The sequence below is a fragment of the Centrocercus urophasianus genome, unplaced genomic scaffold (assembly GCF_019232065.1).
Source record: "Centrocercus urophasianus isolate 14NV4802_14NV808 unplaced genomic scaffold, USGS_Curo_1.0 seq_16, whole genome shotgun sequence".
Classification (NCBI taxonomy): Eukaryota; Metazoa; Chordata; class Aves; order Galliformes; family Phasianidae; genus Centrocercus; species Centrocercus urophasianus.
Genome location: NW_024884711.1, coordinates 90,227 through 113,902, shown reverse-complemented (window position 1 = coordinate 113,902; position 23,676 = coordinate 90,227). Strand labels below are relative to the sequence as shown.

Here is a 23,676-nt window from a genome sequence, read left to right as displayed (position 1 = left end):
CACTGCCTGTAAATATGCTTATCTGTAAATAAGCCTGTCAGCCAGGCTTAGCTGCAGCACAGAAAGCATAAAGAAAGGATGAAAAAGCAAATGAGACAAAATGCAAGGCACACAGTGCTGCCTGCTTTGCTTTCACTCAACTCCCAGTCTCACTTTTATGGTCTCCTGCTATCTATCCCTTCCCCAACCAGTAAACACCAACTGTGAGACCAGCAGTGGTGAGCACTGACCAAGCCAAAAGGACAGTACTGCAAAGCAGCTTCAAATAAAGCTGTTCCCCTCTCCTTTCAACAAACCACATCCACTTCCGATCCATATACTGCCTCTAGTTGTCAACAGGTAGTGATCACATCTTCCTCCTGTGCTCCAGAGGCAATTCCTTCCACAGCAAAAAGCCAACAAAATGTTCTGAATCCAGCACTGCAATACACCTCTGCATTCAAAAGCCCTTTCTGATCCTTGTCTGAGAGCTGAGACACCAAGAACTGTCGAGGGATTATTTTCAAAAGGAAAATCCCAGTGCAAAACCTAAAGCAGAACAAATATTTACATGCAAGGGCTTTTTGCACCATCAGCTCATAACAAGCAAAACTTCATTTGCTCTTACATGGCCTCCTCAGAAGAAACTTGTCTACTCCAAAACACTTACAGGAAGAACAGATTGTATGATGAAGGACAGCCCTTTTGGCTTTGTTTTTTAATGAATGCTGATAATAAGTGGCTACGTCAATGAACGATGAACTCTGTAACTCTTCAGTTTCCACAGTGGAACCTTTCCATTTTATCTGTATACTGTAATTACTATTATTTTAAGCTTTAAGACTGTTTCACTACACGTTCTAATATTTGGGCTTTCAGAATGCCAAACAATTGATTTGGAAGATTTTAAATTAATAAAGAATATAAGTCTTAGATTTTAGGAATCTTTACACCTGTAATACTTTTAGGATAAACAAATTCCACATCGTATATATATTTTATATCTCTTTTTAAACATAAACACACAATTACATCTATTTCTAATCAAACAACTTTGTCAAAACATGCTAAAAGTTCAGTATGCAAACATGCAACCCTTTTCCTAATGAAAACACTTTAATTCTGACATATATAAACCTCTCAAACTTTACAAAGGACCAATACACAGGAAAATTAAATCTCCTGGGGCATACAGCTACACACTTGACATGGGATACACTTCTACATTTGTAGCAAACTGGAAAGAAATACTGACTAGCCAATTTGTCTGAAAGGCTGTGGGTAGCTTTAGAATTATTTCTATCCAAAAAAAGGTAAGTAAAGCAAAACAACAACAAAAAAAGAAACCAGTGAACTCAATAGCCATGAAAACCCTTATATGAAGAGCCTGTTATTTATATTTACCTAGTATAATTATTTCTTAATACTAAAAAAGCTAGAAGTTGCAGAGCCACATCTAATGCCAGCCCCAACAACACTGCAATAACCACATGCATTTCTACCAGCTTCACAATGAGCAGAAAAGCAATTCAGTTAGTGCTACAAACTGCTCTGCCTTAGACTGTGACAATAATCAGCTGAATGGGAAATAAACAAGAGAAATAGCCCCATGTTAGGCAATAAAAGCAAGCAGTTAAAAACCCTGCTGTGCAATAGGAAATATTTTCCAAATTGAATTTAAAATCAAAAACCAGGCACAGAGAAAGATCCTCTGCACGTATGGAGGAAAGCAAACATTCAACCAATAAAGGAATTTACCTCTCTCAGTTCTCCAATTCTGCGAAGTGCTTTATCCTGACTTTGACTCAGAATGCCCTTAAAAAGGAATAAACCATATTAAATGTAACTGCAGGTGCAAAGTATAAATAAATTGATAGAACTGTGTATCAGTAGAAGAATTTGTGTTTATATTTATTTTTCTTTCAAGTCAAATTTGATGTGTAAGTATTGTAACGAACTGCCAAATGTGAGTTGGCAATCCATCACACGAATGCAGTTGATCCATTCAAAAAGGCAGAAGTACAACAGCTTCAGTTATTTGCACAAACCAGTATTAGCTGAGATTTCTAAGGGCACCGAGCAAAAAGACAGTCTTCTGTTTACTGTATTTATAAATAAAACACTCCAGCATATGTAAACATGTGGAAGTACACATAAATGAGTTCAAACAAAGGACACTTTGGTGCACTTGCACCATATCTTTCAAGATAGAGAAGATAGTAATGCTTACCTGTAGCTTCTTCTTCTCTCGTTGGATAACTTGATAAGCAGACACCAGCTAAAACACAGAAATCAGTAATAATGATGACAATGCATCCACTTAGAGATATCACAATAATTTGCTTAGTTGTATCACCGTATGCATTCTCAAACTCCTTACTTTACTTGGAAAACTCTCTTGACAGAAATGTATGAAAACAATTGTCTTCTGCAATGTTCATTTTTTCCACTTATAAAATAAATAAACTCTATATATCAAAACAAATAGGTTACTCACCACTCAAGCACAGCACCCCCTTCACTGAAAATAATCCTAAGGACTCCCAAGCTTAAGTACAGGTGGTCAAAAAACTACATCAGAAAGTTATACCCCAGAGAACTGCCTCCACGGGGATGTACATTTTTAAACTTTAAATTTAAATTTAAAGATGATTTTACTTTGTAAAGTACACTTTCAACTCTAGGAGAAAAAGGTCTGCGTAACAGTGAACGCTCTCATCCCAAGAACGCTCTCATCCCAAGCAGACAGACGGGAAATGAACAACATTTTTCATTGTAAGCTGACAAAAGGACTTCATGAGTAACTGCACAATTTAGTTTAATTAAAAATCTGATCACAATTGCCTAAGCTGTCCAAAGCTGAAGTAGCGTAATGGCACTTGGAATTGGAATGCACTCTTCCAACTACTGAAAAACTATGGGAAAACCAATGCAAAACATCCAAACCAGAAGTCTGTAAGTCAATTAGCATCTTCAAAATGTAATTTAAAATAAATTAGAACTTTTCAGAATTCAAAGCTACTGTTAAATTTGAGTCATACTTACTTCATACTTATAAGAAAACAAAAACTATATTCTTGAGATGCCAACTCTGGGTTCTACCACCAATGAGAAAGAATTTTAAATCTTAAAACTCTCACTATATGTCCAATGCCTTTCTTCCAAACTCCAACACGTCTTTAAATGGAATCCAAAGATCTGGAGAAACTCTCTCACACAAAAACTACCTTTTTGATAGAGATATCATTTTGATAGAGAGGATTTGCTGGACAGACTGCACTAAAAACACAAAACCAAATCTACAATTTGGAGAATTCTCATTTTAACAACACTTTTTTACCTAAACCTTTAGAAAATATAACCTTATTATACTAACTGGAAGACTATGAAAAAAGAATGGGAGATGATAACGAATGAATTAATGAAACACAGCTATTTTTTAAGATATATGTTAAACACAGTAGTTGCTGTTTATGTCTTAGATTGCATGCATTTTGGCACTGATAGCCAAAAATCCACACAGAAACACACAGAACAACAAAAAACTTAGAAGTGGTATACCTAGAAGTAATGGTGAACAGAACTTAATGACTGAAAACAATGTGTCTGTCTACGATAAATGCATGGAGTGAAGCACACAGTGTAGCTGTACAGCTACAGAAGCAAAGTATGTCAAGTCAGCCATGCTCAGCACTACACTCAATACCAGCCCAGGTACACACTTTCAACAGAAAAACTCCTGGACCTGTATCTGGGTATATAGCTGAGGAAAACACACAGAGTGACACTCAACTGTGTTCCCAACAGCAAGTAATTATTTACAAACAAGAGATGAAAAGGGAGAAACTTGAACAGGCTGGAGAGGCTGGCTAACAAGAATCTCACGAAATTCCACAAGGCAACACCAAAGCCCTGCACCTGGGAAGGAATAACTCCAAGGGCCCAGCTGGGAACCAGCTCTGCAGAGAAGGACCTATGGGTCCTGATGGCTACAAAACTGAATGCGAGTCAGCAACGTGCCCTTGCTGCTTAGAAGGCTAATAGCAGTCTTGGCTGCATCAGGCAATGCACTGCCAACAGGTCAAGAGAGGTGATTTGTCCACTTAGGATTGGTGAGGCCACAATTGAAGTACTAAGTGTTCCAGTTTGGGGCCTCCCAGCACAAGAGGGACCTGGACATACTAGAAAGGATCCAAGGGAAGGCTGACACCAAGATAATGGAGGGATCAGAGCACCTCTTCAACAAGAAGAGGCTGAGATTGTTCAGCCTGAAGCACAGGAGGCTCTTGCCAATGTCCATAAATTCCTGAAGGGAGGGCAAAGACGGAGCCAGGCTCTTTCCAGACAAGAAGCAACGGGAACAAACTGGAACACCAGAATCACAGAATGGCCAGGGTTGGAAGGGACCTCAAGGATCATGAACCTCCAACCCCCCTGCCACATGCAGGACCATCAACCTCCATTTAATACTAGACCAGGCTGCCCAGGGTCCCATCCAATCTGCCCTTGAACACCTCTAGGGATGGTACATCCACAGCCTCTCTGGGCAGCTGTTCCAGCACCTCATCACTCTCACAGCAAAGAACTTCCCCCTGACATCCAACCTAAATCTTCCCTCCCTCAACTTAAAACCACTTCCCCTTGTCCTGCCAAGTTACCTCTGAATACCAGGAAGCACTTCTGTGCTTTGCAACTGACAGACCACTGGCCCAAGGTGCCTGGGGGCTGTAGAGACTCAACCAAGGAGAACTCCAAAAGCCACCTGAACATGCTTTGGGTGGCCCTATTTGAGCAGGGATTGGACCAGATGGACTCAGATTCCTTCCTACCTCAGCTCTTTTGTGATTCTGTGAGAAGTATTTCCACATCGTGCTACCAGCACAACTTATGGCTTGCCTAGGCCAAACATAACCAGATTTAGTATCATCATTGAAAGTCCATGCTATCTACAAGAGCATTTGTTCCAAGCTGAGGAAAACTGCAGAGAAAAAATGACTCACTACTGTGTATACCAGTCCTACTTTTTTCCTTCCTCTCTCTTCAGTGCCATCGCTTACCTCAGCGTATTTCCCTCTGTAGTTGCCCAAGCTGCGCTCCATTCGGCGCAGTCGCTGCAGCAGCTGCTCCCTGCTGAGGCTGTCTGCATTTCCTGAAACCTCCTCGGTCTCACTTTCAATGTCAGAAGGTGGGTCAAAGGTGGGACCAGCTGCATCCACATCCAGCCGATTCAGAGAATCTCTGGAGGATGTTCGTACCAGGGACTCTTTAGAAGAAGAGCGGAACAGGGACTCTTTCACTGGGCTTCGAAACAGCGACTCCATGGAGGGAACTCGGAGCTGAAGACGCTGGGTGAATGACTGAGCATCACTTGGCTGTGAAAACCCAAACAAGAGGTTACTTCTGCACTGCTTTTAGGCAGACAAAAACAGTAAGGCTGAGGAAAGAGACCTGAGTAAGGCCAAGGAACCACTGTCACCCAACAGAGCACCTTAGAGATGACACCATCTCTACCATTCCCTTAGCAGTCACCTCCCTGTGTGGAAAAAACAGCCGTGCAAACTACCAGGTGTGGGCAGTTTCAGAGATCAACTAAATTCAGTACGCTGCAGCTCTGATTTACTCTCCTGGAAGCATATATTACTGTGCAAGCCCATTAGAAAGTGAATACACAACTAAAACAAATAGCTGCATTTACTTTTTATCTCAAATTAAAATATATAAATGTGACTCACTTCTTGATGTATTGAACAGAAGTTTGCATTTATCGCAAAGATACCAAAACCTTTTCCTACGATTGAGAAAATAAACTCATTGTAAAAGTCCTTGTACAACAGTCCTAACGGGATCTTGAAGATTCTTTTTTATTTTAAATGGTTTTAAGATTTTTACACAAAATGCAATTACTGATTTGTGCAACACAAATCCTTGTGAGGTTTTAAAACAGCAGAGCCCATGCTATGGAGACATGCGTTGCTGGTGCTACAGCAGTGACTTTACAGCACTACCAAACGATGTAGCCCACACAAAGGCTGGAATGCACACAGTAGCAATTGCTGCTAATCCCACTCCAGCAACCCAGACCTATTGCTGAGGTGTATTAAAGAATGACCTCCACCTTATTACTAGTGACAACTTTTTTTAAGCCTATCAATTCTTTTCCTTCAGCTAGAAAGTAACTCTATCTTAATACCATCTTAGTAACATGCCAAAGTACTTCTCATCCCTTCTCCAGCATGAAGATGCACACTGGGCACTTTGGCTAAATTAATACACATGAAACATGGCAGTGAAAGACAAAACAAAAGCCCCATAAGTACCTGAGGGGATGCTGGCTCACTTCCATCGTTTTCAGTCGATCTGGGAACTGTTTGCTTAGGTAAATGCTGCAGGAGGAAAAACAATAGTTAGAAGGAATAGACTAATGACTAGATTTCATCATTCCTACAAATAACACCCATGCTTTTTTCTTGTCTGTGTTTCTAGTACTTCCTTTAAAATGTTTATTCCGATATGTTCATGCAAACAAGCTAGTTTGTTAAACTCCAAACATACTGCTGCAATACAGAGAACTACCAAGCAGCTATGTGTGCATAGATTAGTATGAGACATCTGCAAACACCAACATTTCCAATTAAATTATTCATAATGATTATTTATGTAACATTTATGCACAGATCAAAGGAACATCAGAAAAAGACAAAGTAACAGCAGGGGAAAAAAAAAATTGAACTGGTGATCAGTGTCTACAGCTGATGTGAGGAACACTGAAATCACATCATCCTCCTCTACTTAAGAAGGCATAGAAAGAGGGGAAAAAAAACACAAAAACTTGTTACTTGGACAAATACACCATTAACACTAACACTGTTTTAGACTCCAAGAAAGCCCAATATTAGACTTTCAGAGAACACACCTTGTGTAAGACTGGACACATACATTTTTCTGCACTCCCAAATAAGGAGGGGAAAAAAATTCTACAAAAAAACAATAGTTTTATTTTCATTATGGATTTCAGATCTTTCTGTCCTTTGTCTGTTCTGCTGTTCCTATGCCCTGTGCTCAGGTGCTCCCTAACCTGTATAGATTCAGAGTTTTCTAGTGCTGAAGTCAGGTCACAGTGATGTAGTAGAACAAGCTAGAAACTCTCTTGGATATTATTTTTTTCCAAGAGAAGCACTGAAAAATACTGAACAAAATATAAGGAATAGGGTTATGAGCAATGTAACTTTCCAATTAAGATGTGCAGATATGCATGGAAGCACAAGCATCAGAGGAATGCATCAGAAAAAAAAAAAAAAAAAAAGGCTTCAGTATGGTTTGATATGGACCAAACTCAATAAAGTATAGAAATATCACAGAAGGTAGAAATCCAGACTGCTAAGCTCGAGAAATTAGCAGATACCCATACAGACTCAGACTAGGTGAAATGAGCAATAACGAGCCACATAGCAAGTCTGCCTGGATTTGGAAATTGCATTTTGTCTGGCTTGAACAAAATGTGCATTCCATTTAATAGCATCACACTGTCATAGTGGGTTTGGTTTTAATGGATTAAGAGCTCTTACTGGCTTTTGAACTAAAGCATTCCCAGGTTTTATTCTGGGCTGCATTACCTGTTCTCTCATTTCTTAACTGGAAAGCCAGCAGTAAGGGTAATCCAAACAAAAAACTACTTTCTGCTTTATAATAAAGCATCTACTTATTTCAGTGGTGATAGTCCAGGTCTAGTACTCGACAAACAGGAGAGAAAAGACATACTTCAGCAAGAATTCACACTAACTACACCTTTCAAAAACCTACTCTGATTATTATCAGTAGAATTAAAGGAAACTGTGTAGGGTTTGTACATCTACTTCATAATGATACTTAAATAATATTTAAGTCATTTTAAAACACAAGAGTAATTAGATTTATTACATTAAATTTATAAACACATACAAAAAAGTATCCTTTTGAACTGTTAAGATCCTTTAAAAAAATGCCATCTCAAAACTGAAACTAATGCCACCTCTTTTAAAGTTTTCCTCTTCATTGTGCTGGTATCTTTGCTTTCAGCCTACGTAAACAGAAGCAGAGCCTACGTTTAGGACTGTATTTGCTATCAGAATAAATCACAAGAATGCACTGGTTATATTTCATGTAGAACCTGGACCCTCACATACCTAGCTGCTGCAGTTCTAACTGCCCTAGCCTGTGCTCTAGGGCAAAGGGTCATTCTGTAGAGTCCATAAAGTGAAAGGTAAGCATGAATAAAGGTTGCTATATATAAATATAGATTCAAGAGGCTTTGAAGAGCTTAGAAGCCTTTTGTAAGCCTCAAGAGTTGGTTTGGTGAAACTGGAAGCAAAAAGTGTAGGCATTCTGAGTCTTAAAACCTCTAGAGAAATGACAGGCTTCCTGACCAACAGAAGTCTTCCATTATTCCCCAGAACATAACACAACAACTGTATCTGTATCCAAACACAGCTACGTTTACAATTAGTAATAAAATGTTTGCTTTCCGTCATTAAGAGGTATAAACCAGAGCTCAATTTTAACTGGAACCCTCAGGGAACTCTTGATATTTGTACTTCCCTACATTCTTATTCCTGAAATGCAAACTCATTTATCTTACTATTTATTTCCTAAGGATATAAATATTTTCATGTGCCTAAAAATTTAAAGCTTAAGTGTCTGTATTTAAAAACACTCTACTGTTCTTCCTCTCTTCCTCAAGCACTGCAAAATTTTGAGTAAATTATGGAGGAAGGAAGAAGGGTTTTGTATACATTTTTTTCCCCACAATCTTTCCTCTCCAAAAAAATACCTCCTCATCCAACAATATCTGCACTGCATTTTTTCATGTAAGGAAATCCCCAAAGCTCAGTTAGCAGAGAGCTTACGCTAGCCTCCTCAATGCTGAGCAAAAAAACCAGCACAGTTCCAGCCGCTTCGCCCTGCTGCCCATTCTCTTGGATCACACATCACCTGTACACACACAGCTAAAATACCAGCCTGTCTTAGCAAAATTTATTTATATGTTTGTGTGTGCTGACGAAACGCTCATTCTCCTGTATCTTTAGTTTATGCAGGTTTCCCAAATGTTCATCTTTGGTTTTCTTGTATTTGTAATAACCAGCACTCCTCTTCCTTGAAGGCTTTTCATCACTGTTTTCTGTTCTTCACTGCCCCGTCCTGAATTCTTACACTGAGAGCACTTCTTTTCAAAAGGTTCAGAAAATAAAATCAGTTTCACAGGTAAGATTATTAAACACTCATTGGTAACACATTACCTGTAACTCCCACATTACAATTACTTGCAGTGCATGCAGCTTTGCATGTAAACATACAAGATGGCGACTGCTGGCACTGAAGTATATACAGAGAACACAAAGGCAACTTTGGAGCATTCTTTTCAAAATCCAGCTGTACAAAGGATATTCTGCAGTGTACTGAAAAACAGTCCATGATTGTTTACGCTTAATTTTATCTGCAGAATTTAAAGTAACTATTACAGGACCTTGAATGTGGTCAAAATACCTAGAAACTAAAAAGGAAAAAAAAAAATGCTTACAAAATATAAAACTATTCCAAAGCTTCAGATTTCAGCAGTCTGAATATCAACTATGCCCCTCATCAAAAAGCTCAATCTGGAGAGCACCATGCCTGAGCTAGTAATGAAGCTGTGCTCTGAGATAACAAGCAAAAAACACTTTGGCACACACAAAGACTTTGCACAAATCACCTTTTCTAGCAGTTTCAGTCTTAGCATTTCTATCTTGAGACAATCCCATCACAGCATAGTGTACACCCTGTTATAGCCTTCAGTGTCTTTTCATTTTCAGCCTCTGCATGAGCAGCAAGGAAGGACTTGCTAAATCAGAAAAGGAACGTAAGGAATCACGAATTGAGGACGATATGTGACTCCAGGATTTTAGCATGTTTTGAATCACTGTGCACTCAGGAATGCCATGGCTCTGAAGCACGTGAAGGAGGACACCCCAGTTCCGTGGCAGCAATCAGAATCACACAGCTTTGCTTCTGTGTATGTCAGAAATTAGAAGGCCACATTCCTTCTTGTGCCTGCTATTTTCTCTCCAGTTGTCTTGTTCTCTTCCAACCAGGCTTTGCCATCTGCGTAATTTGTATATTATGCAAACAACATTTCCAGGCAAACAACTATATATTTAAAATGAAATCTAACAATTTAGGAAAAAAGTCCATTTAGCCTCACAGTAATACCATTCAGGTTACCAATTAGAAGCAGTTGAATTTCTCTGTATAACGATTTCCTACTGCCATCAACAGTAAGTTACATTGAGCCCTCCACTGTAGGCAGCAAAATGTTTCTGTGTCCAAAAATTACATGCAATCTCAGTGTTTATTGTATTTATTTTGAAATATAAACATACATAAAATGAAGAGGAAGACTTTCAACAGCATTATCAAATTCTAAGCAACAAGTGTACAAATTTGTGCAACAATTACTTAAAAGTTGAGTAAAGTATTGTTACCCATGTAACAGAAAATGTGTTAATTTTGGTGTTACAATAAATTCACATCATACAGCACACCAGCCAGGAGCTATCAGGTACTAACTCAGTGAAATTTAGTGCAGGGTTAGCAACAAGGTAGTTAAGATGCCATTGTGAGAACAAGCCACAAGCAACACTAGGTTTGCCTTCTAGTACAGGACTCTCCTGCCTCTCCTAAAGGCATCACTAAGAGGGGTGGGAGGACTCACCACACCGTCACTCTGTGGCTTAGGTTGCTTGGTGGGATCCAAAGCAAAGATAGTATACTCAGAGAGAAAAGCAGGCTCTGCTATCATCCCGGCTAGAAGCTGTCATTCAATGCAAAAAGTACGAAAACGAAGATAAATCAAATGATAAGGTAAAGAAGGTTGCAAAATTCTACTGGTTTTTGACACTACTGAAAACACTGTCAGAAGGTACAGCAGTTGATGAGACAAGACACTGATAAAGGTAGGACAAGAGCACAATTATGCATTAGGTCATTCAGTTCATTATTCAGAAGAATGGGAAACATAGTTTTCAAAAAGTATTGTATTCAAGCCCAATATAATGAAAGCATTTCAGGTACTGACATTGACTTTTTTTTTTTTAAGTTCTGTAGGTGACTTGCCTTCTGATCTCACTGAGCCCTCTTTGCTCTCAAAACTACATGTGAAAAACAATCACAAAAAAAGTGTATAATCACAAAGCAGCAGTGCTACAGGAAAGCCTGATGGCCTCACGAATCAGAAGTACATAAATTCTCAGCAAGAAATAAAATGTTGATGAAATGTTTAAGACGCAGAATGCTTTATACAGAATAATGTTTAGACAACACCAACACCAGTTAGGATGATGAAACACCATTTTGAAAGTACTTGTACACAGATTATGGTGAACACTATTAACCAAAAGATGATGAACGTTTTAGAAATGGAACTCACATTACCTTCAGCTTAGATTAATCGCTTTCAAAACATGACTGCCAAGGACTTCAAGAATCCAGATGGTTCTAATTACCATTTCCTAGCAATGGTAGGCTAATGCTTGCTTCTCAAAATATTAGACCATGCAATTTCACCACAGCATTATTTTGCACACACCAAATTCCTTGCATTACCCAAACAACTTGTATTAAAAAAAAAATAAAAAATCCTATGTCACCTCTAAGAAATTATTCTTCATCTGAAATAAAAAAGTGGACAGCCACCCAAGAATGGTTGTTTTTAGTAATGCCTTTAAGCCCACATCTATATAAGCGTAATAAGGTTCTAGCAGGAGGGCTTAAGCAGTACTGTCTCTCTCACACACACACACAAAAAAAGCCAAACAAAATCAAACAAGAAAAAGTACTCACCCACACCCAACCATATGGGAAAGACAATAAAGAAGCTTAAACAATGGAGTTGATCTTAAAAATTCATTCCAGCTACTTGGCAGACAATTGGCAGCTTTTCCATAGCAAGATAAGCATATCCAAGGTACCAGCATCTGCATAGCCTAAGCCACCCCAATGCACACTATTTATTGTTATGTTGTTAAATTCATACATGCTTTCTTATTTCTTATGCCATACTACTTAAATCTGCCGACATACAACTACGGGTCTGTCTCACAAACAATAGTTAACACAAACAATAGAAAGCAATTAACAATACTGCTGAGTTTCATAGATGATAACCAGAAGCCTGAAGCAAGAACATCACTACATTACCATGCTGTTGCTCGAGCCTACTGCCAAGAAGACAAGGCTAGCACAAAAGGGAAGGAACAAACCCTACAAAGTCAGGTAGAAGACAACAATAGTGCCTGAGGCAGAACAGAAAATCATGTGAAAATGAGATCGCAAGGTACTTCATTCCCAGTAACCAACAGATGAGCTTCACACTTCAAACAGCTACAAAAGAGAGTCATGGTCCAAGAATGATACTTATTGGTTAAAGTAGCCCTTTTAGAACTGGCTCTGTCTTCTCATTAATAAACTCATCTTCTGTTCTCAGATGTTGGATGCTCAACACTGAAAATGTTTAAGTAATTGCTCATACATATTTTGCTCCAGCAACTCGTTACCTGCTATTTTATATAGTTATATTATAGGCAGTGCTGCTAGATAAGTCTTATAATAACACTACCAAATACTTCCCGAAGTACATATCATTTTTATTAGCACTTTTTCATTTCTAACAGTTCTGCATGGTGTTAGTGCTAGCTATTTAACTTTTTTTTTTATTAGTCACTAAAAATGATTCACCCATACCTGAAAAAAGAAGAAAAAAAGCGACAAGAAAAAAAAGGCAGCCTGCCAAAGCAAAACAGTTGTAAATATTGCCACAATGGGTTCTTGTGCTTGAGAGCTGTGCCACTCCTAATGACCTTAGCGGGGTCAGAAACATTAAGCATCATTTACTGCTAAGCTATCTAATGTATCATTAGCACTACCACCTCAGCCTAATGTCAGTTGATGTAATCAGTAAACTAGACAGGTAGAGAATCCAATTGCTTCTAGCATGCTTCAGACCAGAGAGAATTTGGAAAAATCTAAGTAATGCTTTAATTAGTTTTCTCTAGTGCTCTGAATGCCATCAAATTGCTCTTAAAGCTTTTTAGAGAAAAAAAAACTAAAATGCTACTAAAATCTTTCGATATTCTATGCTTCAAGCATGCTCCATGGTAAATGAACAAATGAACTCCCTATTGCACACTGACTTTTAACTCAGGCACCAAATTAAGTGTGTGATGTTGCGGACCTTTTATCATAATACAGAACTTCTACTTTATCTTACTGACCAACAGTAAGGATTTCTACATTTCAGAAAAAGTTAGAAATGAGATAAATTATGTAATTAACCAAAAGACCAGATGATGCTACACTTCTTTAAGTACTATGTATTGTTACTTGAGAGTTAATCTCTTCAGGGTTTTAGAAACAGAGTTTCTTCAGCCCTCAAGTCTGGTCTTGGTTAAGCAGTCTTACTTGTTCTTTGAAGGCTGAACCCCAGAACCAATCATGTTTATAGCTTCTGCTTTTCTTCCTCCCTCTGAAGAATCACCCAGCTCAAATCTACTTTTGCTCTGGCGACTCTGAAGAATGGAATGCATAAACTAAAGCAGCTATGACCCCTACATCAAAAGCTTTCTTAGAAGGCTGAGAAAGAAAAGACAGAATTTATGGGGGATTATGGTGCAACTCAACTCTTACTGTTCATGGGAGATGGGAATTATTGAATCAATTCATATTGCATATACATAACACTTGCTTGGTTGTCAAAGGCAGTCATTCCCTCTCAGAGTTTCAGATGAAGATGCTGTTATGTAAACTTGCAAATTCACACATTTTGTTAGCCAAGTACATCATGGTGCATGTGCATTTCAAGTATATTGATGCTTAGAAGCTTCTCTAATTGTATGTATACAGTTTTCCATGCATACGTGTACAGTAAAACCAAGGGAAAGAGATTATACTACAAGCTTGACTAAAAGACAAGCCAGTAGTTCACTCATTCTGCTCAAGAAGGCAGGGATGTCAGCTGTCAGGTGAAACTAAGAAGAATATACCATTCCCCAACAGTAAGGGGGAAAAAAGAAGAAAAAAAAAATAAAAGGAAAAAAAAGTTTATTTGCCCAATACGGGGAAAGCCAGAAAAGTTGTGAATAATTCAGTAATTTGCTGACCTTACACACACACTTATTGACTAGGCTTGTGCAATTCATAATGATCTCTTCATACCTCGTTTCTACTGTGTTCGTGGAATTAAAATACTGGAGAAAGAACTCGAAGTTCAAGAGTTCTCTCCAATAAAAAAGCTTCAATCGATGAGTTCTGAACTGCATTTACAGGAAGAGGTAATACTGAACAAACAGCCCTTTCTGGATTTGCTTTCATTTTCATGAGCTATCTAAACAAATCTGTGCATGCATCAAGAGCTATAAAAAACAAGCTTTAGATAAGAATTAGGTTGTACAGCCTCCAAAACTCAGTTTTGAAGTTGCATTTAACAGAGACTGACCCTGGCAGTATTTATTTGGAAGTACTTCAAACTGGATGAATAAATAAAAGGTGCAGCACTAACAAAGGTAGAAAAACAAAAACTATATCCAGTTTTATTTGGCTTCCTTTATTATTAGCCTATGCTAGAAAAGTGTTTCAATTCATTTTAGAAGTCAACATAAAGTCTGAGAAGCCCACTGCTAGTTTATCTTTAGCTCTAAAGGGAGCTAAATATACGGTGCTCTGCTGTTACTTCCATGACACTCCTGAGGATGTGAGTGATATCTGGACCTGGATAACTGACAAGTCCTACACAGCAAGCTATTGGCTGTTTGCTCGTGCTTGGTGGCCCCAAACTACCATTCTTATCTTCACTGGGTGGACACATCATACTACATAGGTCATATATTGCTCCCAAAGTAATGCCTCCCATTTATTTCCTTGGAAACCACAACAGATTCAAAGAGCACAATAGCACCACTCCATTGGCAGAGCAAGTCAAAAAGCTGCATGACCCTGTGGAATCTGGTTTGTCTTTCAAGTTGCTGCCCACTCCCAAAACACACCACCTATTGTCTCACTGTGCTCACATACACTGTTTGGTGTCCAAAAATGTTCAGCAAGTGTCAATGAATATCAAAAAGTGCCATTTTTTCCACATGGACGAATTCAAGGACACACATTTGCTTCAGATGCACTTTCATATCAGATACCATTCTGTTAGACTGTCCCTCTGCTGCCATCTTTCGCATGACAACAAAACGTCATGGAATACTGGTGGGAAGGTTCAACCTTTATCACCATATTACCAACATCCATGTCTGACACAGTGGGCCAAAGCAATAAAATAGGAGGCATTACTTACGGAGCAATCCTTGTGCATACCAGAAAAATTTCAATTTCTAGGAAAGATAAGGAGTATGATTGATGCATCTGCCCTCAAATTCTGCTCAACAGACTGAAATTTGAAAGCCAAACTCTATTCTTCTCTGGAAAAGACTGGAAGTAGCAAGAATTTGGTTTTAATCATGCAGATCTGTTTTGAATGACAAGAAGTCCGACTCAGAAAGCACTTGACAGACAACTTGTTTGAAGAAGTTCTAGCTAACTATCAATAAATGCTTTTATCTCACATTCAAGCCATATTTTGCAAACTACTTGCAAGAAGAGACCTCTGCTTTTTCCTTATACAGAAAACAAAACAAGCTTCTCTGTATCCTCCATGGAGAGTCACAGCTTTATTGAAATAGAAACCAAAGAATGAAGGCAACAATGAAAGAAACTTATGCTAGTGTTCCATAAATGAAGTGCAGAGGTTTTTTTAAATCCGACAGCACTTGCAGTTAAAAAAAAACAAAGAAAAAGTTGCCACTGAAGAATATCAAGTAAGAATGTTTGCCTGAAGGTTTTATTGTAATTCTTTGATCACGATCATATTGCCAATTACAAGTTTAATTCACTCTGATTTTTTAAAATTCTAAAAATATTGAATTTACACTGCAGTTTCCACATGCCATACCTGTAGCCTTGACATTGCAGCACCAAAAGTGTGAAAACATCTTTACTATGAGAGTGGTGAGGTGCTGGAACAGCTGCCCAGAGAGGCTGTGATGCCCCGTCCATCCTTGGAGGTGTTCAAGGCCAGGTTGGATGGGGCTCTGGGCAGCCTGGGCTGGCATTAAAGGGGAGGTTGGTGGCCCTGCATGTGGCAGGGGGTTGGAGATTCATCATCCTTGAGGTCCATTCCAACCCAGGCCATTCTGTGATTCTGTGAACATTTATCTATTAAAATACCTATTAATCTATACATACTAAAATAGAATAGACCAGTGAGAGGTGAAAAAACACACAATGGAACTCCAAAACACTGCAGAGTTCTATTTGCTTAAGCTTTCTATACCATGTTGGTTAATACCTATCCATGTACTAAAGAAACATTACAGCATCCTTCAAAACCAAACATTTTCAGGGAATTAAATGTTGTCTAACCTTAGTTCTTTGTTACAACATTGACAACATATGTAAAAACATATGAATGATCAAACAATAACGTTGCTTAAAATTCTCTCCTCCTACCCTATAATTACTGTGTGCATTTTCAGAGATGGTCTGTAGTATCTGCATCTACTTTAAAGCACTATAAATATTGCCACTGAGCTGAACTTTAGGAAAGTTCAACAAATACACTTGAAAGACTTTCTGCTTTTAACCAGTCCTAATACTTATGAGGAATATTTGGAAAAAGCAGCTTTCATGTCATTTATCTTCCTTTTAGTAAAATTTCCATTTGATGTGAAAACAGACCTTATTAAAAAACAGAGATTTTCATTCCTTTAGCATCCTTACTGCTTTCAGAATTTTAATTACAGAATGTGTTTCATAAGCAAAATTCTCATAACAACTCCCTATGCCAAGGGATAACTATAAATCTGGGGTCACTTTAGTACTCCACTGCCATTCTTAATCTTATTTCTCCCTCTCTCTCTGATCGTTCCAAGAGTAATCACTGTATTTAGAGCATGATAATGTTCTTCCAGCAAAACCTGGCATGTCCTGTGGGGGATTCTTTGCTTCTCCTGTTTGTCTTGAAGAGCAAACTAGAAAAAAGAAACTGGGGCATAACAAAATCAAATGAAACACTAGAAGGCAAAATTGGCAAAAATGAAGAACGGCCCAGGAAGCGTTGATATATATATAGGTAAAGTCAGAAGAGCTCAACAACGTTTCAGAATGTTTTCATTTCTTACAATACGACGTTATCAGAATGGTGGAGACAGGATTTGTTTGTTTTAATATTTTTTATTAAATCAACTAAAGAAGAAGATAAGCTTTTAGGAATGTGAACCTTCTTCAGATACGGAATAAAAGCAGCCATTCCCAAAACTAAAGGCAAGTTAAAGAAAACTACTCTGAGTTTGACTCAATGAGTAAGTTGTACTATTTGAGTGGACAAAACAGTTGGTACTTGCATAATAAAATGGAAGAGGAGAATAAGCACTTATTCTTTTCCCTTATTATTTGCCACTGAAAACAGAGGAAAATTTTGTGTCGGCAGTGCCAAATCAGTGATTGACAAAACCCAGTGAATCAGTCACAGACAAACAGCACTGTGTCTCATAGCTTCACTAAGCATATTCCACTAAGCTTTTGCTGCTTAAAAGTGACTTACCACCCCAGTCAGATTGTTCCTTTAACCTTTATCACATTCTACTTGTTGTCTTGAGGCACTTAATACAAAAACAAACAAATGTAGCAAAGTACTTTCCTAAAATGCTTAATAATTTAAGGGCTTACACTGCTTGCTGACACTATGGAGTATCAGTTCAGAGAAAGCCTCCCTCCAGTGACAAATGGAAGTTGTTCTATATATGCAAGAGTACAGGAAAAAAAAACCACACTATTTATTAGAAGCCTTAATATTGCTGTTCTAAAGCACAAACCAGAACCACAAGATAGTCTTTGCCTTGTTTCTGCTATCACTGCAGAAAACAAGCCGTCAAGCATTAATCACTGGCAGTGTTTTCAACAGTGTAAGGCAAATTTCAGGATAACTGGTTGCCAGCTGACAAAAATGTGTTAAAAACTGAAGTAGGTGGGCCCGTGGTAAGAAAGTGCCCCTTTTTCTCTTCTGCCTAGTCAAAACCAGGAAATTTGGTTTTATACCTAGCAGCTGAAGATCTCCTTTGACAATTTCACAGAATCACCAGCATTCCCTGCTTCACCGCTCCAATCTATTGCACATTCTCTAAATCGGTTCTTTTTTAATTTATTTTTAATCCTGCCATTAAAAACAAACAAACAAACAAACAAAACCCCAGCAAAACGCACAGTGCTCAATCTGAGCAAGGACGAGTGCAGATTATCTCTAGTTTGCTTATGCAAGTCATTGCAAATTTAATCATATTTTATGCCCGTATTTTTAGGCTGCTGTTTTCTTGTTTGTGTTTGTCTGTTTGTTTTTTTGAGACTGTTCTGAAATTTGATAATTATTACTGGTACAGTCAGAAACACAAATAAGGCTTCACTTCAATACTTTAGGCACTTTAGGCCAATTTACCCCAACAGCTAACAGAACTCCCCCAACTTTTCAAACAAAAGGGAAGAAAAAATAATCTCTCTGAATGTCACTTCTGTCACAGTTGCTGAGTTCAGCTCAGGGATAAGATTTTCAAAACTTCAAGAAAGATTTTAAAAGTTTCTTAATGTTTAAGTTACAGCTTCAAGTTCCATTTCACTAGCAGTCAACACTATGGGATTTAACCTTTAAGACTGTTCTTGTGTATAAATGCACAAGAAATAGACTGAGAAACAAAAGAAAATGTTACTCAACACAAAGCTGTTTTTCTTTTTGTTTTGCTTTTTTTAAAGGAAGTATTAAAGCAAAAAAAATACAGAAAACTAGTTCTCAACTGACCTCTTTGTCTGGTGTTGAAGAGCCTTCATCATTCTGCTCTGCCAAAGAAGATGATCTGCTTCTTTTGTCAGTCGGTGGAGGAGACTTGGGGGGAACCTATACAGAAATCACATATATCAACAACCAATAACATCACCAGTTCACAACTAATTTATTTTTAATTATTAATAAATAATTAATTTATTTCATTTATATTAGCAATTACTGGCTATAACATGTCAGCAAAACCCTGTGTACATCTTCCTTTTGAAGAAACCAAAATCAGCTTCCTATGCCATCTATGACTGCACCCAGCACAAAGTCTACACAGCATAAAATGTCATGAAACAGCCATGAAAGCATGCAACAAAATACTTATTTTGATTATTAGCAACCATGGTGCTCTCTGTCCACACTTGAAACTCCAGCTTCATAATACAACAAGTCTGTATTAACACTTGTTTGAAGTATTAATGCGTTATGTTTATGTTCAAGTTTAGTTTATGTTAACATGTTCATGTTTAGTTTATGGCTCAAAAGTTTTGCACTCTGACAGGCATTTGATCATTCACATAAGGAATACCATCGGATTCCTTTAAGAAATTAGTAAAAAAACCTGACTGAAGAAAAACTTTTTAAAAGACTGTTCAAAATAAAATAGCATCTAAGCAAAAGAAAAGGGCAGTGGCAGAACATGACGCATTTTCTGATGTCAGTACAAACTTGTTCCTATCAGCACTGAACATCCATTCAAAGGCATTTCACAACTCCGTGCTGAGTGAGCTTGCAACAGGCCAAGCCAACCTAAGTATAGCTGCCAGCCTCTTGCTTCAATATTCACTTGGAGAACTTCAATACCAAAGTAAGGAATATTAAAATATCAGCAAGTTTTACATACAAAGAAACTACTGAGTGAGATTTCCCTTTAGATAAATGCAATAACATAAACCAGACAACAGTGTTACCATGAAAAAAAAAAAGTTTCAAATCCTTTCACACTTTGTTGCAGCACCATCATTTAGATTGCATACATAAATTCTTCCTTACGAAATGTCTACCTCAAGACCATGACTGCGCTGGGTGCTCTGAAAGGCTACCAGGTACAACAACAGCAATCTATCCCAGCTCCTCTTCCTTCCACCATCTAGCCTAAAGTGAGTTATATGAAGAAGACATCTAGCCCTCACCACACAGAGTGAGAAAGGTTTCCAAACGTTCATCAGCACTTAGCTGCTGTTTAGAAGGAGTACGAAGGCCTCTCTTTGCTCTGCCCTGGGTGGTTGTGCATTTGGTATTGCTGCTGGCACTCATCTGGCCAGACAATTTCGAGCCATTTCACAGGCACCACGCAGGGCAGCAGGAGCAGCCATTGATCCTATGCAACAAACAGCACAATTCCGGAACTGAAGTTCAGAAGATCAAACGGTTGCCTCCAACTGCAAAAACAGTTTTTTTCTCCCTGTCAGCAGTCAGAAGCTGACGCATCCTCCATCAGACAGGTTTTCAGATGCAGGGAGCTAACATCCATTAGCTGACCACTCATATGGAAGAGGAAAGCCTGCAAAGACCTCATGAGAAAAAGCATTCAGATGAATGTTACGATGGGAGAAATGGTGCCTGTGGATTTAATCAGTGTTCGAGAGGTAATTACAGCCTCACATACCACAGCTAGAGCACAGCTGACAAGTGTGGTGTCCCAGAGAGGGGATGACAAGTGAGGTCTCCCTGTGACAAGTTACAGGAACAAAAAGAGCAAAAATGAATGCAGATGCAAGTCCCATAGAACAAAAAGTATTGAAATTTGGAAAACTTGGCTTGAAAGTATTTCACCAGGTGGTAACTCATAGTGTCTGTCATAGATGACTGAGCACACAGTAAACTGAACGCAGTTTATTTATGTATCTAGTAAGAGCAAGGGAACAGAAGTACTTCCCACATCCTTGCATGGCTCCACCACATTCTTCAGGCCTCAGTACCTTTGCCCTCCTTCCTCAGTTACAGAATCTACTTTGAAATGAGGCACGGGAGCTAATAGATCAGTTTATTCCACTTTTAGGAACAAATATAATGCCAATTTCCTGCTAGTAGTACCAGAGATCAAAGAATAAGTAATACACCAAGAAATTTTCACACATAAACAAAAGTCTCCTCTTGTTCTGTCTGCTCCTCCATGTCAACCTTTGAGTTACACAGCCTGCCCACAGCAGCGCAGACTGGTTGAAAGTATCTTATATTATGTTTCATAAGACTTAACAGTGCTAACATTTGTCCTGTTAACACTGTCCATGCTAACAACCAAGTAAAGACTATAATATATTCAACTGTTGGCTGTGGATGTGAGAGAAAAATAAAGAAGTGCAACCACAGCCATTTGGGCCCAAATTTATCCAATATGTTGATTTCTAATAAGTACTCATATATAGTGAAAACACTCACACGTAATGAGTGTCCTGCTAACTGGGTGATAACATTGTGTACTAAGTACTGTGATCTGGCTGTTTAGAAGTAAGAGTAAGTTCTGCAGCTCTCTTACCACTGTAATTGAAAGTTCAACACTCATACCAACTCAGTATGCTATTCTGACCCGACTGTGACAAAAATTACTTCTTCAACTCTCCAGAGAAGACTCAAAATGAATAAATATGAAAGGGCTCAAACTTGACAAGCTACAAAACAGGACAAGGAGAAATGGTTTGAAGTTGAGGGAGGGAAGATTTAGGTTGGATGTCAGGGGGAAGTTCTTTACTATGAGAGTGGTGAGGTGCTGGAACAGCTGCCCAGAGAGGCTGTGGATGCCCGTCCATCCCTGGAGGTGTTCAAGGCCAGGTTGGATGGGGCCCTGGGCAGCCTGGGCTGCTATGAAATGTGAAGCTTGGTGGCCATGCATGTGGCGGGGGGTTGGAGATTCATCATCTTTGAGGTCCCTTCCAATCCAAGCCATTCTGTGATTCTGTGAAAGAGCTTTGCAGACAATCTATCTCCAGAATTACTGCCCCTATTTGACAGGTAAGCAATTAAAACAAATACTAAGTAGCTGAATGTCAGCAGGGTCGAAACCAGGAGACCACACAACGCTGGATCACCCATGCATCACGTTTCATCCAGCCCGGGCACAGGCAGCCGATGGCTGATCTGTCAGAAGAGCGCAGTTGCCGCCTGCAGCCTGCCATTAGCACGAGGCTGAGTTTACATCACTTCCACTCTGTTAGATTCCAAGATTTGAAGCATACCTAACCCAGCGAAGACTCAAAAAGGCACAGGCTACAGCGCCTGTCTCAGCACAAAGTCTGATGAAGTAAAGTTAACTTGTGTCATGGTTTTTTTACCCAACTGGCACAGAGAAGATTTCTGCTTTGGCACACGCATGAAAACATCACATTTCTGGCCATAGCTGCTGCCAAAGCCTGCACACAACAGTGCTTCATTAGGACATGCAGTTTCTAGAAACCAATGCTAATCATGTACCTTGACAGAAGTATAAGTAAGAAAGAAAAAAAAAAAAAAAAGCCAAAAAAATAATCGCTAAGGAGAAAAAAAAAAAAAAAAAAAAAGTGAAAGTGAGAACAAAATTTTTTTCCTCAGCTTTTCCACCTTTAAAAACACGCACGGGGCTAAACTGAGCGATAGCCGGCCTCCAAATGAGGGAAGCTAAAGGGACTGGGGGATGTGACGGGCGGACAGCAGGACGACAAGACCTAACTCTAACTCTAACCCTAATGCTAACCCCCTCCCCACCCCCGGCGGTCCCTGCGCTACCTGATGTTGGTTGGGGGCGGCCCGGCCCCCAGCGCCGCGCGGCGGCGTCTGCTCCTCACTGATCTTCTGCTTCAGCTTCTTGAACATGGCGGCGAGGGGAGCGCGCTGCCTCCCTGTAGTCCTTCTCGCCCTCCTCCCGCTCCTCCTCCTCTTCTCTCGCCCTTGCGCTGAGACAGCGATTGCCCCCGGCCCCTGCCCCGCTCGGCCGCCGCCGGCTCCCCCCTCCCACAGCAGGTGAGCGCGTCGCTGCGCCTGCGCGGCCAACGTGGAGCCGAGAGCTCGGGGCGGTACGGGGCGCGGCGAGGCACAAACTTCCCACGGGAATTCGCCGCGCTCCGCAGGCTCGGATCCGGCCCGGCTGCGGGGCTGGTTCAAAGTCCGCCCCCGGGGACCTCGAGCGGGTCCGGGAAGGGAGCGCGGTGATGGTGGGTGGGAGAATAGGCAGCGATAAATGGGTGGCGCGGCGAGACGGAGGCGAGATCCGAGTGGGAAGCGCTCGAAGGGTCGTCACCGCAGGGCGCGGAACGAGCTCGGGTGGTCCTGTGTGGAGAATGAGCTCGGCGATCCTCGCGGGTCCCTTCCGCCATCCCGTGATCCTGTGACTCACCAAACGCCATCCGACGTTCCTAAGCCCTTCCTCGTGTGACGAAGCTCTTCTCCCTGCCGCCCGTTGCTGGGTGTGTGAAGGGCTGTGGAAAACACGCGGGCTTGGTTCGTGGAGCTGGCAGAAAACCTGTCTGCTGGCAGCCACCTCGTGTCCTGTTCTATTTGCGAACCTGAGGTGTGTTATTTACAGATAGGATGTGAATAAAGCATCACTGTTGTGGTTTTCTATTTGAATCTGGGTGGGAGACATTCTTGGCCACTTTGCAGAAGCTTTGGATAGCTTGCTGGATTTTCTTAATTATTATTATTTTTACTGTGTGCATTCAGTTCTGTCAGTGAGACACAGCGAGCTATTAAAGCAGCTGCCATTCATTCTCCAACCGTGGGATTATTTCAAAACTGTCATGTTGCCAATGATGTCATACAAAGGCTAGAAATACACGGTGGGATTTGCAAGAAAT

General features: G+C 39.8%; 1 protein-coding gene across 4 annotated transcripts in view; it reads right to left on the bottom strand.

Moving 5' to 3' along the window:
- The window catches only part of GOLGA4 (golgin A4), a 58,733-nt gene extending 35,951 nt beyond the window's left edge, over positions 1-22,782 (bottom strand). For 2 of the 4 annotated variants that reach the window (XM_042816734.1, XM_042816735.1), the window contains exons 1-6: positions 22,610-22,781; positions 18,875-18,970; positions 6,297-6,362; positions 5,037-5,351; positions 2,210-2,257; positions 1,738-1,794 (exon numbers count right to left, since the gene is read on the bottom strand). In XM_042816734.1, coding sequence (XP_042672668.1) covers positions 1,738-1,794; positions 2,210-2,257; positions 5,037-5,351; positions 6,297-6,362; positions 18,875-18,970; positions 22,610-22,696 — 669 coding nt within the window. In that variant the 5' untranslated portion in view covers positions 22,697-22,781. Of the gene's footprint in view, positions 1-1,737; positions 1,795-2,209; positions 2,258-5,036; positions 5,352-6,296; positions 6,363-10,702; positions 10,805-18,874; positions 18,971-22,609 lie in introns of those variants that run through there. The other 2 variants (XM_042816738.1, XM_042816736.1) reach the window with 2 other exon arrangements.
- Between the last annotated feature and the right edge of the window lie 894 nt (positions 22,783-23,676).